At 44.9% G+C, this 16063-nt stretch overlaps 1 protein-coding gene across 1 annotated transcript; it reads left to right on the forward strand.

Moving 5' to 3' along the window:
- The first annotated feature begins 2065 nt into the window (after positions 1–2065).
- LOC133158308 (cytochrome c oxidase assembly protein COX20, mitochondrial) lies at positions 2066–13218 on the forward strand. Its single transcript, XM_061285413.1, has 4 exons — positions 2066–2236; positions 12092–12206; positions 12283–12346; positions 12427–13218. Exons 1-4 carry the CDS (start codon positions 2201–2203, stop codon positions 12596–12598), a joined length of 387 nt encoding a protein of 128 aa, XP_061141397.1. The 5' UTR covers positions 2066–2200; the 3' UTR covers positions 12599–13218.
- Positions 13219–16063: the final 2845 nt, after the last annotated feature.

Genomic DNA, 16063 nt, shown 5'->3' on the forward strand with positions numbered 1-16063 from the left:
AACAATTCATATGCAAAATCAACAAGGTACTGCAAACTCTTTATTTAGAAAATTACAAAGTGCTTCCAAACGAATGACTTGAAGCCCAAAGGGGAGCGAATTTCCCCGTCTTCTTTGACACTAGCCATAGCACCAGCCCAGGAGCCGCATAGTCGTCGGCTCCCCTTTCACGTGCCTGCCCTGCTCACAACACAACACGCCGCGCACTGCTCCCGGAAAGAGGAAGCAAGCAACAATGAACTGGATTTCAAAATAAAGTTGCGTCTAATGTTCGTGGTCAAGAACGAGCGATATAGATCGATGTTTACATTTTGCATCAATGCCAACAAATCGTAGAGCATTATATTGATTAATCGATGTGTATCGATGAATCGTTACACCCCAGTGGCGTAGCCAAGCCGGGGCGGGGCGGCGCCCCGGTTAGGACTCCCTGAAAAAAATCGAGCTTTTTTTATTCTTCATTTTCATGCCGTTTTTTTCTTTCAGTCTTGCGCGAATGTGCTTGCGCTATTCCATGTGCGCGATGTTATCCATTCACCGTTTGCCTCCCGGACCCGGATGTTGTTTTAGCGATCAGCGAACGGCGTGGGTGATGTTCGATTCTTTTTCCTGTGGGCGCGCGCCACTACTGAAAAAATTCCTGACTACGCCACTGTTACACCCCTAATAATCAAGTACTGAACGTTTTTAGACGACTTTGGCAGTGTCCGTGGTTTAGAAAATCATCAGGCATGCATTAAACAGTTCCTTAAGGGTCATTTAAGCCAGTGGTCCCCAACCTATTTTGCGCCACGGACCGGTTACATGTCAGAAATATTTTCGCGGACCGGCATTTATATAAATAAATAATACATTTATATAAATAAATAAATAATACATTTATAATAAATATATAAATACGATGAAATAAAATGATACGACTGACATAAAAACAAGTACAAATGACAAAAATAAAACTCACCATTACGTTGAATTAGTGGGAGCACTGAGTTTGTTTCTCAGAAACGAGCCGGTCCCATCTAGACGTAATCGGAGACAATGACACCCGAAGTGATTAAGGTTTGTCTTTTATTCCAGGATGCTTGGTCTCCATGTGTTGAAGCAGTTTTGAATGCTTCATTGCCTGATTAGTTAGCCTGTCCCCACATATTAGCTTTGCGGGCTCGACTGGGGAAACATGTCACGTGACCAGGACGAGTGTCTTGACCTGAATTAATTGATCGTCGATAAAAAAAATGTTTTTCTGTGCGGCCCGGTACCAAGTGACCCACGGACCGGTACCGGTCTGCGGCCCGGTGGTTGAGGACCACTGATTTAAGCCATTCAGGCAATATATCAAAAAACATTTATTTCAAAGTGCTCATAAATACATATCAGATCATAAAGTTATAAAAACCTTTGTCATTACCCCCATCAAAAATGTCTAGTTATGTCTTCTTTATTGATTTGGTGTGTAGGTATAATTTATCCATCCATTTTCTGAACCGCTTAGTCCCCACGGGGGTCGCGGGTGTGCTGGAGCCTATCCCAGCTGTCATCTGGCAGGAGGCGGGGGACACCCTGAACCGGTTGCCAGCCAATCGCAGGGCACACAGAGACAAACAACCATTTGCACTCGCACTAACACCGAGGGACAATTTGGAGTCTTCAATCGGCCTACCAAGCATGTTTTTGGGATGTGGGAGGAAACCGGAGTGCCCGGAGAAAACCCACGCGGGCCCGGGGAGATCATGCAAACTCCACACAGGGAGAACCGGAGGTGGAATCGAACCCACACCCTCCTAACTGTGAGGCGGACGTTCTACCCAGTGCCCCACCGAGCCGCCCTGTAGGTGTAATTATATGCTTAAAATGTTTATTTTATTTATTTAATATGTGAATATACTTGTCTGCTTATATGTACTTTAGTCATTGAGGTTTGACCATATCTGTTTTTGTAGCTAGGCAGGACTTTTTGTATTTCGAACCCATTCCTTCAATAGAAATTATATTTTTCATAAATCAAAAGAGCGTTGAAAAAGAAACAAACTCGTGGAGTACAGCGGAACTAAGAGGTGCTTTCAATTGTTCCAAGTCGGACTTGAAAAATGATCGGACCGAAAAAGTCAACTCCATCTAGGGATTGTTTTTCTTCTCGTTTTCTGCGCAACGTTCCAGTTTAAAAGGTCTGTCAAACAGGGAGCAACGCATATGAGCTGAAATGCCACAAGACGAACAAGCGACGAGCAACCAAAGGGTCAGTCCTGCCATCCTAGAATGCTCCTAACACTGAGCACTAGCGCTCCTGAGACGACTAGCCGAAGAGCAGCAATAATGGGAGTCGCTGATGGTGCCTGGCTTGTGTGCCGACACCGCGAGTTTGATTCTGCGTGCGGGAATGTGTGTGTGTATGTATGTATGACAAAAAACAACAACAACAAAACCACACACACAGCAATAGCAATCATTTAATTGTTCAATTTAGGGATGGGGTTCCGAGCTTGGGTTCCAAGGTGGTGTTTACAATTCGGGCTAGGGTTTCGAAAGAGGGCTCGTGTTTAAAACAAGGGTTCAAGAGGTTTGGGTTTTGAAGGCAGCCTTCAAAACTAGGGATGGGGCTTCGAAGTTAGGTTAAGCTTTTAAATTGGGGTTTGAACGTAGACTCTACGTCGTAGAGGCTTTCAAACTAGGGTTTGAATGACGAAGGGTATAGTTTCAAAGAAGAGGTATGATTTCAAATTAGGCACACGGTTTCCAATTACTTAGTAGGCAACGATTTTGTTTATCGTAAAATACTTCTGGCATTATTACACTTGCCAATCATGAAGCCAGAACCCGCTATCATATCATTAGTGACAGAACCTGCTCCGTCATCCACATCATTAGCACAACGATGGCGCTCGTGGAGTGAGACAAAAGGTCTTTGTCCGAATCTTCACAATTGAAGGGAAATATCACATGCAAACAACCTATAGTTCATGCATGAACGGCGATTTGTTGGCATTTGAGCTGCACGTGTGATAAATCCAAGGAATTGTTGTGCCTATGATTGAATACATACAATTAACCGAGCCAGGGTGCCGCATTATGACAATTGAAGGGTAAATACTGCATGTCAACAACCTATAGTGCATGCGCAAATGGTGTTTTGTTGGCATTTCATGGGCATGTGTTATAATCCATGGAATTGATGATGATGATAAAACTTTATTCATCCCACAGCGGGCAAATTTACTTGTCACAGCAGCGCATACGAGTGCAAGAATACAAGTGTTAAAGTGTCCATGATGGACTTCAGCTTAATTAACGTCCTCCTCTCATACACAACCTCAATGGAGTCCAGGGGACAGCCCAGGACAGAGCTCGCTCTCCTGACCATCTTATTCAGTCTCCCCCTGTCCCGGTCCGTACTGCCCCCACCCCAGGAGACCACAGCGTGTAGCAGGGGTGTCAAACAATTTTTTTTCGCGGGCTGCATTGTAGTCGTAGCTTCTTTCGGAGGGCCATTATGACTGTCAACCCAAATAAATGTATGAGCACCTCCTTATATACAGTAAAAGCTACAAAATAAACTGTCAAATAACTAGTTTTCAAATCAGAGGAGTAAAAACTGGTAAAATATTTTAAAAAAAAACATAAGGAATTATTAAAATTGAAGACGATTTGCAATTCTAGTAATGACACGAATTTGATGCACAATTTGTCTTCGCGGGCCATATAAAATGATGCGGCGGGCCATATCTGGTGCCCGGGCCTTGAGTTTGACACCTGTGGCGTAGAGGATGGCTGAGGCCACCACAGAGTCATAGAAGGTCTTGAGGAGAGCCCTGCACACACACTGAAGGACCTCAGTCTTCTCAGCAGGTGGATGCGACTCTGGCCCTTCTTGTACAGGGCGTGGGTGTGCTCAGTCCAGTTTGTTGGTAAGACGAACACCCAGGAATTTGTAGTTCTCCACTACCTCAATGTCCGATCCCTGGATGTTCACCGGAGTGAAGTGGGTTGCTGTCCTCCCGAAGCTCACAATCACAGACACATACAGTGCCTTGCGAAAGTATTCGGCCCCCTTGAACCTTTCAACATTCCGCCACATTTCAGGCTTCAAACATAAAGATATAAAAATTTAATTTTTTGTCAAGAATCAACAACAAGTGGGACTCACATCACTCACAATCGTGGTCGCCTTGCGGGTGAGATGGGAGGTGTAAATGTCTTTCAAGGAGGGGAGTGAAGCACCAATAATCTTACCAGCCGTGTTCACTACGCGCTGGAGGGCCTTCATGTTGTTGAATTATATTGAAATGGAAGGAGTATCAGACCACTGCAAATCTACCAAGACCCGGCCGTCCCTCCAAACTTTCATCTCAAACAAGGAGAAGACTGATCAGAGATGCAGCCAAGAGGCCCATGATCACTCTGGATGAACTGCAGATAACTACAGCTGAGGTGGGAGAATCTGTCCATAGGACAACAATAAGTCGTGCACTGCACAAATCTAGCCTTTATAGAAGAGTGCCAAGAAGAAAGCCATTTCTCAAAGATATCCATAAAGAGTCTCGTTTAAAGTTTGCCACAAGCCACCTGGGAGACACACCAAACATGTGGAAGAAGGTGCTCTGGTCAGATGAAACCAAAATCGAACTTTTTGGCCACAGTGCAAAACGATATGTTTGGCGTAATAGCAACATAGCTCATCACCCTGAACACACCATCCCCACTGTCAAACATGGTGGTGGCAACATCATGGTTTGGGCCTGCTTTTCTTCAGCAGGGACAGGGAAGATGGCTAAAATTGATGGGAAGATGGATGGAGCCAAATACAGGACCATTCTGGAAGAAAACCTGTTGGAGTCTGCAAAAGACCTGAGACTGGGATGGAGATGTATCTTCCAACAGGAGAATGATCCAAAACATAAAGCCAAATCTACAATGGAATGGTTCACAAATAGACGTATCCAGGTGTTAGAATGGCCAAGTCAAAGTCCAGACCTGAATCCAGAGGCGTAGCCAGGAATTTTTCCAGTAGGGGCGCACGCCCACAGGAAAAAAAATCTAACATCACCCACGCCGTTCGCTGATCGCTAAAACAACATCCGGGTCGGGGAGGAAAACGGTGGATAACATCGCGCACATAGAATAGCGCAAGCACATTCGCGCAGGACCGAAAGAAAAAAACGGCATGAAAATGAAGAATCGAAAAAGCTTGATTTTTTTCAACCGGGGCGCACGGAGTCCGAACCGGGGCGCCGCCCCAGCTCGCCCCGGCTTGGCTACGCCTCTGCCTGAATCCAATCGAGAATCTGTGGAAAGAGCTGAAGACTGCTGTTCACAAACGCTCTCCATCCAACCTCACTGAGCTCGAGCTGTTTTGCAAGGAAGAATGGGCAAGAATTCCAGTCTCTCGATGTGCAAAACTGATAGAGACATACCCCAAGCGACTTGCAGCTGTAATTGCAGCAAAAGGTGGGCCTACAAAGTATTAGCGCGAGGGGGCCGAATAATATTGCACGCCCCACTTTTCAGTTTTTTATTCGTTAAAATTGTTTTAAATTATCCAATAAATTTTGTTCCACTTCACGATTGTGTCCCACTTGTTGTTGATTCTTGACAAAAAATTAAACTTTTATATCTTTATGTTTCCTGAAATGTTGAAAGGTTCAAGGGGGCCGAATACTTTCGCAAGGCACTGTATGTATGCACCTGCCTTGCATGTCAAGCACTCGGTTTCAGAAGGATTACGACCATGGCGAAAGCACAGGAATTTTTCCTTTTAACTCCTCCGTGAACGTGCATTTTCGTTTCAGCATTTCTTGTAATTACTCGGTGTAGACTGGCCAGCCCACCCTACTTTGTAGCAAAGTGACTAGATTTGAGGAGAAGGGTGTGACTTATTTGCGAACGATACAGAAAAACCTGGAATTGAGTGAAATGGAACATGCCAATCCTATTGACAATGTACTGTACATGTATTATGTTTAAGTCAGTCCAACAAAGTCTATCGCAGATTTTTTTCAAGACAAATATTGCGAATAGTCGGTGCATCGCAGATTTTTTTTTTATGTCTCATTCACACCATCATCGGCGGTCACTCGGGACGAGTATGACTGTCTTCTTCTCAGGGTCGTCTACTTGTGGGTCCGCAAGTGGGCATAGAAGCCGATCCGGGATCCACATATTTTTGTGGAGTGTGGGCAGGGGAAAGTGGTGGTGGGTTGTGGTCGTGCTGGAGCCTGTTTTTGTCTTTCCTTCCGGAGTTGTCGTTTGGTTTCTGCGACATGGCGGAGTTCCTTTTCGTGATGTGCTGCACCTTCTTGCACCGCTGCCCTCCAGCAGTTCCTGTTCAAGGCGATGCGCTCCCAGTCCTGAGATGTTATTTGGAATTTCTTGAGATTGGTCTTGAGGTTGTCCTTAAAACGTTTCTTTTGCCCGCCCGGGGCTCGCGGATGTCTCTCCAGCTGGGGGTATAACGTCAGTTTGGGGAGGCGGGTGTCAGCCATGCGGATGAGATGTCCTGTCCATTGGAGTTGGTGCTGCATTATTAAGGTGGTGATGCTCGGTATCCTGGCTTCCTCCAGAACGCTGATATTTGTGCGTCTGTCCTCCCATTTGATCCTGAGTATTTTCCCCAAGGTTCTCTGGTGGTGTTGTTCAAGAGCTCTTAGGTGCCTGCTGTAGGTTGTCCATGATTCTGCCCCATAAAGTAAGGTGGGGAGAACCACAGCTTTGTAAACCAGGAGCTTGGTGTCAACCCGGAGGTCTCTGTCTTCAAAGACTCTTTTCCGGAGTCTGGCATACGCTCCACTGGCACAGCTCAGGCGATGTTTCACCTCCGAGTCAATTGACGCTTTGGAGGAGAGAAGGCAGCCGAGGTAGGGGAAGTGGTGAACATATTCAAGTGCAGTGTTGTCCACATTTATGATGGACGGAGTAGATGGCTGGTTGGGTGGGGGTTGTTGTAGCACCTGGGTCTTCTTGATGTTCACGGTCAGATCCAGGGCTCTGTATGCCTTAGCGAAGGAGTTCAGGATGCCCTGGAGGTCTTCTGCAGAGTGTGCTGCAATGGCATTATCGTCTGCATACTGGAGCTCCACGACGGTGGTGGTTCTGATCTTAGTTTTGGCTTTGAACCTGTTAAGGTTGAAGAGCCTGCCATCAGTTCTGTACCATATTGGGATTCCGTGTGGTAGTTCTTTGTTGATGAGGTGGAGTATGGCGGCAATGAAGACAGAGAACAGGGTGGGTTCAATAATGCATCCCTGTTTGACCCCTGTCTCTACAGTGAAAGGCTCACTCAAGGAGCTGTTGTTGAGCACTGTGGCTGTCATTCCGTCATATACCGTTTTTTTCCGTGTATAGTGCGCCCCCATGTATAATACGCACCCTAAAAATGGCATGCTGATGCTGGAAAAAAGCCTGTACCCATGTATAATACGCACCCAATTTTTATGATTTTTTTTTTCTTTTTTTTTTTTTTTTTTTAAGTCCCAATGATCGTCACACACGCAGGGAGGCAATGGGTCCCATTTTTATAGTCTTTGGTATGGTCTTAACTAGGCTGGATGTAATTTTTTTTGTTGGCGTTGATTTCTCCGACTGCCCGTAAACGCACCACCGCGCTCCGTGCGCGCACGGGACAGCAAACGAGCAGGTGATCGAGCAAGCGTCTGATACGAGAGCATTGTGGTCGCATGGAGCGTGTTTGAAGTGAACAGCAGAGACGAAAGGAACAAGGCAAAGTGTTGTGAAATAAAATATTACCTGTAATACGGATTTAGGTAGAGAACTGAACTCTCGCTCTTTATATGTATAGCTGACGTGTCTTGCGCATCCGTTCTGCGCATCTGTAATGGCGGCCTCCGTATGATATCCGGTTTGCGTGTGTGCGCGTGTGCGTGTGTGCGCGTGTGTGCGAGAGCGAGAGAGAGAGAGCGCGAGAGAGAACGCTCAACCGTAGCGCGCCGCCGACCGCCCAACTGCACCGCGCTGGTCGATTATTGTGACAGAGCCGTCGCTGAAATTTAGAAGATATTTTTAAAGTCCTGATGTACTTTCTAAAATTTAAGTGGACCTCAGTGCGCACTGCGCAGGGAGCTTAATTTGGTGCGGTCGCGCAACCGCAGCGCGCCGGGCGCTCACTGTCGCATTGCTTAAAGAGCGCCTTTGTGTTTTAGGATGAACAGCAGAGACCAAAGGAACAAGGCAAAGTGTTGTGAAATAAAATATTACCTGTATGTAATACGCATTTTGTTATTTGCTGATTTGCTAAACTGCTAATTAAACTGTGAATTGAAACTAATAGGAAGAAAACAACTCTCTCTCTTTATATAGCTGACGTGTCTTGCGCATCCGTTCTGTGCATTTTATTTCACAACACTTTGCCTTGTTCCTTTCTTCTCTGCTGTTCACTTCAAACACGCTCCATGCGACCGCAATGCTCTCGTATCAGACGCTTGCTCGATCACCTGCTCGTTTGCTGTCCTGTGCGCGCACGGAGCGCGGTGGTGCGTTTACGGGCAGTCGGAGAAATCAACGCCAACAAAAAAAATTACATCCAGCCTAGTTAAGACCATACCAAAGACTATAAAAATGGGACCCATTGCCTCCCTGTGTGTGTGACGATCATTGGGACTTAAAAAAAAATAAAAAATAAATAAAAATTATTTTGTACCCATGTATAATGCGCACCCCAGATTTTAGCACAATAAATTAGTTAAATTTTGCGCACTATACACGGAAAAAAACGGTAATAAACGCAGTATTCTGACGTATTTGTCCGGGCAACCATACCTCAGAAGGATGCTCCATAGGGCCTGGCGATCCACCGTGTCAAAGGCTTTTGTCAGGTCTATGAAAGGTATGAACAAAGGCTGTTTATGCTCACGGCATTTCTCCTGGAGGTGGCGTGCTGTAAAAATCATGTCTGCAGTGCCTCTAGATCAGGGGTGTCCAAACTACGGACCGCGGGCCGCAGTTTTATTGGCCCGCAGCAAATTCTGAAAACATAATTGAATATGTTTTTCAACATAAGAAGCTTGAGCTCAACTCTGTTGCACTTCTCAGTTTCAACACTAGATGGAGCCCGTCACACAAATGAAATCAAGCCAGTCCCCAGAAATGGCTGCAACCCCCCCGGAAGAGAAGCGAACACGAAGCGTTTGACGGCCCATTAACCCCCCACCCCCACCCCCGAAGAGAAGCGAACACGCAGCGTTTGACGTCCCATTAGCACAGAGTGGAGCAGAGTGGATCCTAAAAAGGGCTGCTCAGTCGTGAATGCAGCTACCAAAGAGCTCTTTCTGCCTCGGTCCAAGAGCCCAACGATCATCTAACATCCACCGCCTGATGTGCCAGCTTGTGACTAGGGGCTTCCAGATTTAACAATCCTGCCCCCGTTGCCACTTACTGGTCGCCACAGGATTTTAATCCGGGATGTAAAGTGGATTACATGAAAAAGACGCCTGTGCGTGACTCTTTTTAAAGTAGGGAGACTGGTGCACAGACAGTCACCACACTGTCCTTGACAGATCGGGGTCAGAGTCCAGTGGCAAGGAGACCAAGAATACTGGTGACCCTTTTCTGCTGCAGCCTTCATCTGCCTTCCCAGCCGTTGTGACGCCACCCCTTAGGTCAGCCATCATCCTCCGCCTAGTCCACCGTTGAGGTCTTCACTATTTACCCATAGCTGGAGCTGTTTACCCACAGCCGGGACACTGGTTGATGGGCAATAGGGTGTGTCCACACACCGGTGGGCCTAGATGCCACATCTCTGGGACCCACTGCTGCTCCGAGATCCTGCACAACTTAGCCTGTGTTACACAGTTGCCGTGTGTGGCCACGAGGAGGCGTGTGCAAGTCTTGGCAATGGAGAGGCTGCGTACCGGCTGAGGAGGCTTATACACTCGGCTCCTCTTTTCACCCCCGGAAGCAGAGGGCTAGCCGGTGCCGGTAGCTGAAAGCAGAAAAGTGGCAACCAGAGGCAGCATGCACAAACTACAGGCACTACTACTCCAACACTACTGCACTGACGCATCAGACGCCCTGTGTGCTGATGGAACACACACATTCACATCATCATATGCAGGAATGAACCACACAAGACAGGCAACAAGACAGGCCAGTGGACCCCTCCACCATCAGCGACATCGGGCGTCACTTGGAGCACGTGGCTTTGTCTGACCATATGACACCAATGGCCAATGGGAACATGTTGAGCTGTGTCCTTGCAGCTGATTGGCTTAGCAGTTATAACTACAATTCAGCTCAGCCGACCGCACTGTCTGTGTCAACATATAAGACTTGCGCTTCATCACGGAAGTTTTTTTTACTTAGAGACTTTAGTGAAAATGTTTACAAAAGTGTTTAAGTAGTTAGTTAAAATAAGGATGTCTCTGAATGTCAGCTTGTCTTTAAAATGTTCACAAAAGTGTTTACTAAATAGTAAACAAGAATGTTCCTTGACTTTAAAATGCTTGCAAAAGTGTCTAAAAATGCAAAAAAAAAAGTTTAATAAACAAAGTGTTTAAAACTACAATAAAAGTTAAAAGTCTTGTGTGGATATATTGCAATATATTTACTTTTTTATTTTCTTATTTATTTAAATGAATAAGACTTTGACTTTTAAATTTTTAAAAAGTGTTTAAAAATACAAAAAAAAAACGTTTAGAAGTACATAAGTGTTTAAAAATGAAATACCGTTTTTTTCCATGTATAATGCGCCCCCATGTATAATACGCACCCTAAAAATTGCATGTCGATGCTGGAAAAAAGCCTGTACCCATGTATAATACGCACCCCAATTTTTTATTTATTTTTTTAGTCCCAATGATCGTCACACGCATCTGGGTGTGGTGAAATTTGTCCTCTGCATTTGACCCATCTCCGTGTGATTTTTGATCCATCCCCTGGGGGAGAGGGGAGCAGTGAGCAGCAGCGGCGCCGCGCTCGGGAATCATTTGGTGATCTAACCTCCCAATTCCAACCCTTAATGCTGAGTGCCAAGCAGGGAGGCAATGGGTCCCATTTTTATAGTATTTGGTATGGTCTTAACTAGGCTGGATGTATTTCTTTTGTTGGCGTTGATTTCTCCGACTGCCCGTAAAGGCACCAGAGAGAGGAAAGTGACGTGCGGACATGTGAAAAAGGCGGCTCTGTATGGGAGAGATGTTGAAGAGGAATAAAAACACCCTTGGAAACCAAAACTTGCCCCTCGTCGTGACTCGGAGCCGCAACAAATGTTTCGGATTTGTGTAGGGTACATTGTGACAGCAAACGAGCAGGTAATCGAGCAAGCGTCTGATACGAGAGCATTGCGTTCGTATGGAGCGTGCTTGAAGTGAACAGCAGAGACGAAAGGAACAAGGCAAAGTGTTGTGAAATAAAATATTACCTGTAATATGCATTTTATTTGCTGATTGTATTAAACTATCACATTCATTGCCAGTCAAGAAGAGAAGAGGACTATTCGCATCGGATCCATAGTGCGCATGCGCAGTGATACTGCCTCCGTATGACGTCCAGTCCGCGATGGAGATTAAAAAACAAACAATATTTGACAATAACACAGGTTTCTGTTCCTGTCTTTGGTAATGCCACCCTGTCTTTTTGTTCCACGTCTTTGTCGGTCAGTCCTGTTGTTGGTTTTGTTAGAGAGTTATGTTAGTTTACCAAGTCTGTGTTTTGAGTTCCTCCAATGAACCCTGGTCCAAGCTGCACTTGGTCGCCCTGCTCCTTTCCACACCCCATCCGTGACAAGATTTTCTTCAAAAAATTGTTGTACCATGATTTTCTTAAAAAAAAAAAAAAAATTTTAAAAAAAATTAAAAAATTGTACCCATGTATAATGCGCACCCCAGATTTTAGGACAATAAATTAGTTAAATGTTGCGCATTATACATGGGAAAAAAACGGTAAAAGTTCATAAAATCCTTGTGTGAATATTGTTATAATGTATGTTCTCTACGCAGATTTTCACCTATCGTGGGTAGCCGTGGAACCAATTAACCGCGATAAATGAGGGATTACTGCCAAAAGTATCTTACGAAAAAGCATTTTGCCACCGGGCAAGAAGTCATCGTATTCATGCCATTTTTTATGGGGGCGGTTGTGTTCGCAGGGCTACCGTCTGCTGGGCATCTTGGACGTGCAGAAGACGCCCTGCGCCCGGGAGGCGGTCCTTCACGGCGCCATTGCCTCATCGGCCGTCGGCCTGCTGCACTTTTTGGCCACCAGTTAGTGAGCACGCACGCACCCACGCACGCCGCTGCTGAAGTTCCAAGTGTGAATGTGTCCACGGTGTGTGCGCAGGTCACGTGAAGCGGTCGTTCGATGTAGGCGCGGGAGGCTTCTTGCTCGCCACTTTTGCTTCCTGGTGAGTTGTCCGGCCCGTCGGGATGAATGGTCGGCATCAGACGCGCTGCAGGAAGATCCTCGCACTGTGCGTGTGTGCAGGTGCTACTGCCGCGCTGGCAACGCCAGGCAGCGAGCGCAGCAGAGGATTATCCGGCGTGGCATCGAGAACAAAATGGTCTACCAGGGGACCCCTGTGGACCCCACGCGTCCCCTCAAAGCTCACGAGCCGCCCCGGGACCCTTCTGACGAGATTGTCGCTGATGGCAAGTGAGCTGATCTTGGATGTCCTCAGTGAGTTCTGTAAAGTCGTCCACTGACACCTGGCCAAGAGTAAGATGTCGATGATGGAGGTAGATTGGTGTCAAACGTTTTGTACTTGAAAAAACAAAACTTGTACTTGGAAAAAAACCCCTTGAATCTGAAAATAAACGTGCTAAGCTTAAAACTTGAAAAATAAAACAATGTGTTGAAAGTTTTTATGAGATGAAAATAGTTTTGCTTCGCCTTGGTAATTTTTTTTAATAAACTTTACTTTCAGGTTTCACCTCTGTCAGGGTTTTCCAAAACTATCTTGATCATATGATTATGTTGGAATGTATGTAACCAGTAATGAATAACCTTGGTAGATTAGTTTTATGCTTATGTTGGTGTGTAACCAGTAATAAATAACCTAGCTTGTTCCATCCTACACAATGTCGTAAAACATCCCCTGCCCTGCTAATCTAGAGGTCAAGGGCCTTTTTTACTTGTCTATTCAGTCCACTGTCACCCCCACCCTTTTTCTCCTAATAAAGATGGTCTTGTGGGAAGCGAGAGTCAGACGTCATTCGATCATTGTTGTACGCACAGTGACGAATGGACTCTCCGCCTGCAGGTGCCCAAAACGACTAACTTGTCTCCAAGTGGTTCTTGCAAAATAAGTTAGAGTGAGCACCACTCTAACATTTTGGTGCCGAAACCCGGGACCCTCATACCCACCATCTGACTGACGGAGGAAGACGTGCTGCATTGTCGACAAGCCAGCGTCCATTAGGAGGACCTGGAAAAGAAAGTCCTGGGAAGAGAACTTCTTCGCTGGGCCAGCATCTTAAGTCTGCCTTCGTCTGACAGAGGTGGTTGACGGGACCCGGAAATGCAACGAACCAGGGGTCAAGTGAGTTAAAGCCCTAAAGTTGTGTGATTGTGTTGTTGTAAGACGCGTAAAAAGTTAAAAAGGTGCACGAGATTTCAGCTTTGGTTTGTCCGAGCTATGAGATTCAGCTTTGGTTTGTCCGAGCTATGAGATTCAGCTTTGGTTCGTCCGAGCTATGAGATTCAGCTTTGGTTTGTCCGAGCTATGAGATTCAGCTTTGGTTCGTCCGAGCTATGAGATTCAGCTTTGGTTCGTCCGAGCTATGAGATACAGCTTTGGTTTTTCCAAGCTAAGAAACAGCTGGGATTCTAGTCCCAGTGGAAAGAACGGGCTAAGAAAAAAGTTTTTTTTCTTAATTGAAGATTCATTTTTTTGTCCGTTTTTTCCAAGCTGTTTGGAAGGGTTTTACACCCATCCTGGATAGGCCTAAGAATAAAAATAAAAAAGCGCTGGAGTTTGTGTGATTGAGAGTGACTGGTAGGATAAATTGACTAAATAGCAGTTCTAGCATTGATCCACGAAAATAATACAGGCTAGTAATTGTTCAAAGGTCAATTTAATCTTGCATTGAGGATCCTCAAAGAAAAAATAAATAAATAAATAATAATAATAATAATAATAATAATAATTGTATAAACCTAAAATACCAAATTAAGATGGGAAATAAAAACAGTAGATCCCTAGCTCTTGATGGAGATGAGTTCATGGCGAGTAGATTTCTTGATTGTATGTAATACATGCTGAAGTGGAAAAAGAAAAGAGAGAGAGTTGAATTGTGCTAGACTGTGGTTGAAAGCTTCACAAGAGAGAAGAGAATAAATCCAAAAGACAAAAGACAGAAAGTTGAAAAGTGCTGCGACCATGTTTGTCAGGCCGGAAGACAATGAGGCCACAGTGCGCAGGCGCACTGTCCCGGCCACGGCTCCAGCCGCAGCTCAAGCAGGAGAGCAAGAGAGGCATTCCGCTCGTGTGCAAAACTTGTATACAACAACTATGCAGTGGGACAGGCATGCTGAAAAAGTTATCCAAAAAGGCAAATGTTCTGATGTATTTCATCTAGATGATGATAATGATCTAAATGAAGATACAACGATCTTCTCCCAAAGTTCCCAAAGGGGAGAGGAAGAGAGAGAGACCAACAAGGCCGAAGGCCACCATATAATTCAAAACCCCCATCAGATTCTGACAACTGTTGGAACTGTGGGAAACGTGGACACTGGTCAATAGAGTGTTTTAGAAGAAAAGAAAAAAAAGCGGTGCCAGTCAAGGGGCAGAGGAAGAGGCAGAGGAAAAATTTAACATAAAAAATATAACATTTACAGCATGACAAGCTTCCTCTCCTTTGACCCCTCATGCTAATACAGAGAAAGAAAGAATAGATGTCCATATGACAGCAAAACATGTCATTGTCAGATTATTGGAACATTTTTTGGATTATTAGAGCTCTTGTCCATGCAAGAAGTATGACAATGCTGTTTGTATGCCCAATGACAAATGACCAGAGATCACATTGTGTGTGTACACTAAAGTTAAAATTTGCAAATCAAGTGGTAAATAAATGCAACTTGCTTCTAGAAGATAAATGAAAAATTAGAATGTACTGTCCTCGTGTACGTGGGAGGGACCAGCTCATGATCGACCACAGGAAATGGCCAGCCTGTGACGAATCATTGGTGCTGGGACCTGCCCTACGCGCGCGAGAGCTGTGCATGTGTGTTAAAATGATGAAGATTGGCTAAACTTTTAGTGTAAAGAAACTTGTTAGACTGTGGTCTATCCAATTTGCACCGCAGAACAGAAACGATTTGGAAAGATAAAAATGAGAGGAAAAGAGAAAAATGTGTTTGCGAGCAGAAATTGATCCACACTAGTGCATGTTAAGTGTTGAGCCCTCATGAGAAATTTGAAAAAGAAACGACAGAACACGCTTTCAGGAATTGGAAGAAGCAAAATTGTGAATTTAAGACATTGCAATGCTACATTTAATAGGAATAATTGATTGATGGTGTTATAAAATTATACAAGCTGCTATATGCGAGCTAAATCTGAGAAATTGAGTTCGTTAAATCTAAAAGCAAAGAAAAATTCAGATTAATTTGCCAGTAGTTTTTTGAGTTGAGTTTTTTTTTGGGATTGGTGGATTGTTCTATCAGGAACCTTGAGTTGAAAATGGTATATGAGTGTTGTGTGGTGAGCTTGGATGAGTTGAGACCAATGTGATGGAGAGACTCCTTTTTGGAGACTGTGTGTGAGATGCAAATGAGCATTGATGAATGATTGCCTTGAATGATGGGAAAATACAGGTTGAATGGTTGGAGCTGTTGGCGACTGCTATGGAGAATTGGTAGAGCGACTTTGCTGAAAGAGTGGTTTTGAGTAAGTTGAATGCTGGAATGAAAAACATAGCTTTTGGATTGATGATTGACTGGAGAAAAACTGGAGAACCAGTAACACATGCAGAAGATGTGTGAACTGGGAAATTGAGAAGCGTTTTGAAAAGAAAGTCAAATTAAATGATGGAATCATATGTAGTAAAGAACACGTTCTCCCAAAACGTTTGTCAAGGTGTGTGGCATGGGCGTTGCCAAGCCTCAGAAGGAGGGA

This window comes from Syngnathus typhle, linkage group LG8 (genome assembly GCF_033458585.1).
Source record: "Syngnathus typhle isolate RoL2023-S1 ecotype Sweden linkage group LG8, RoL_Styp_1.0, whole genome shotgun sequence".
Lineage (NCBI taxonomy): Eukaryota > Metazoa > Chordata > Actinopteri > Syngnathiformes > Syngnathidae > Syngnathus > Syngnathus typhle.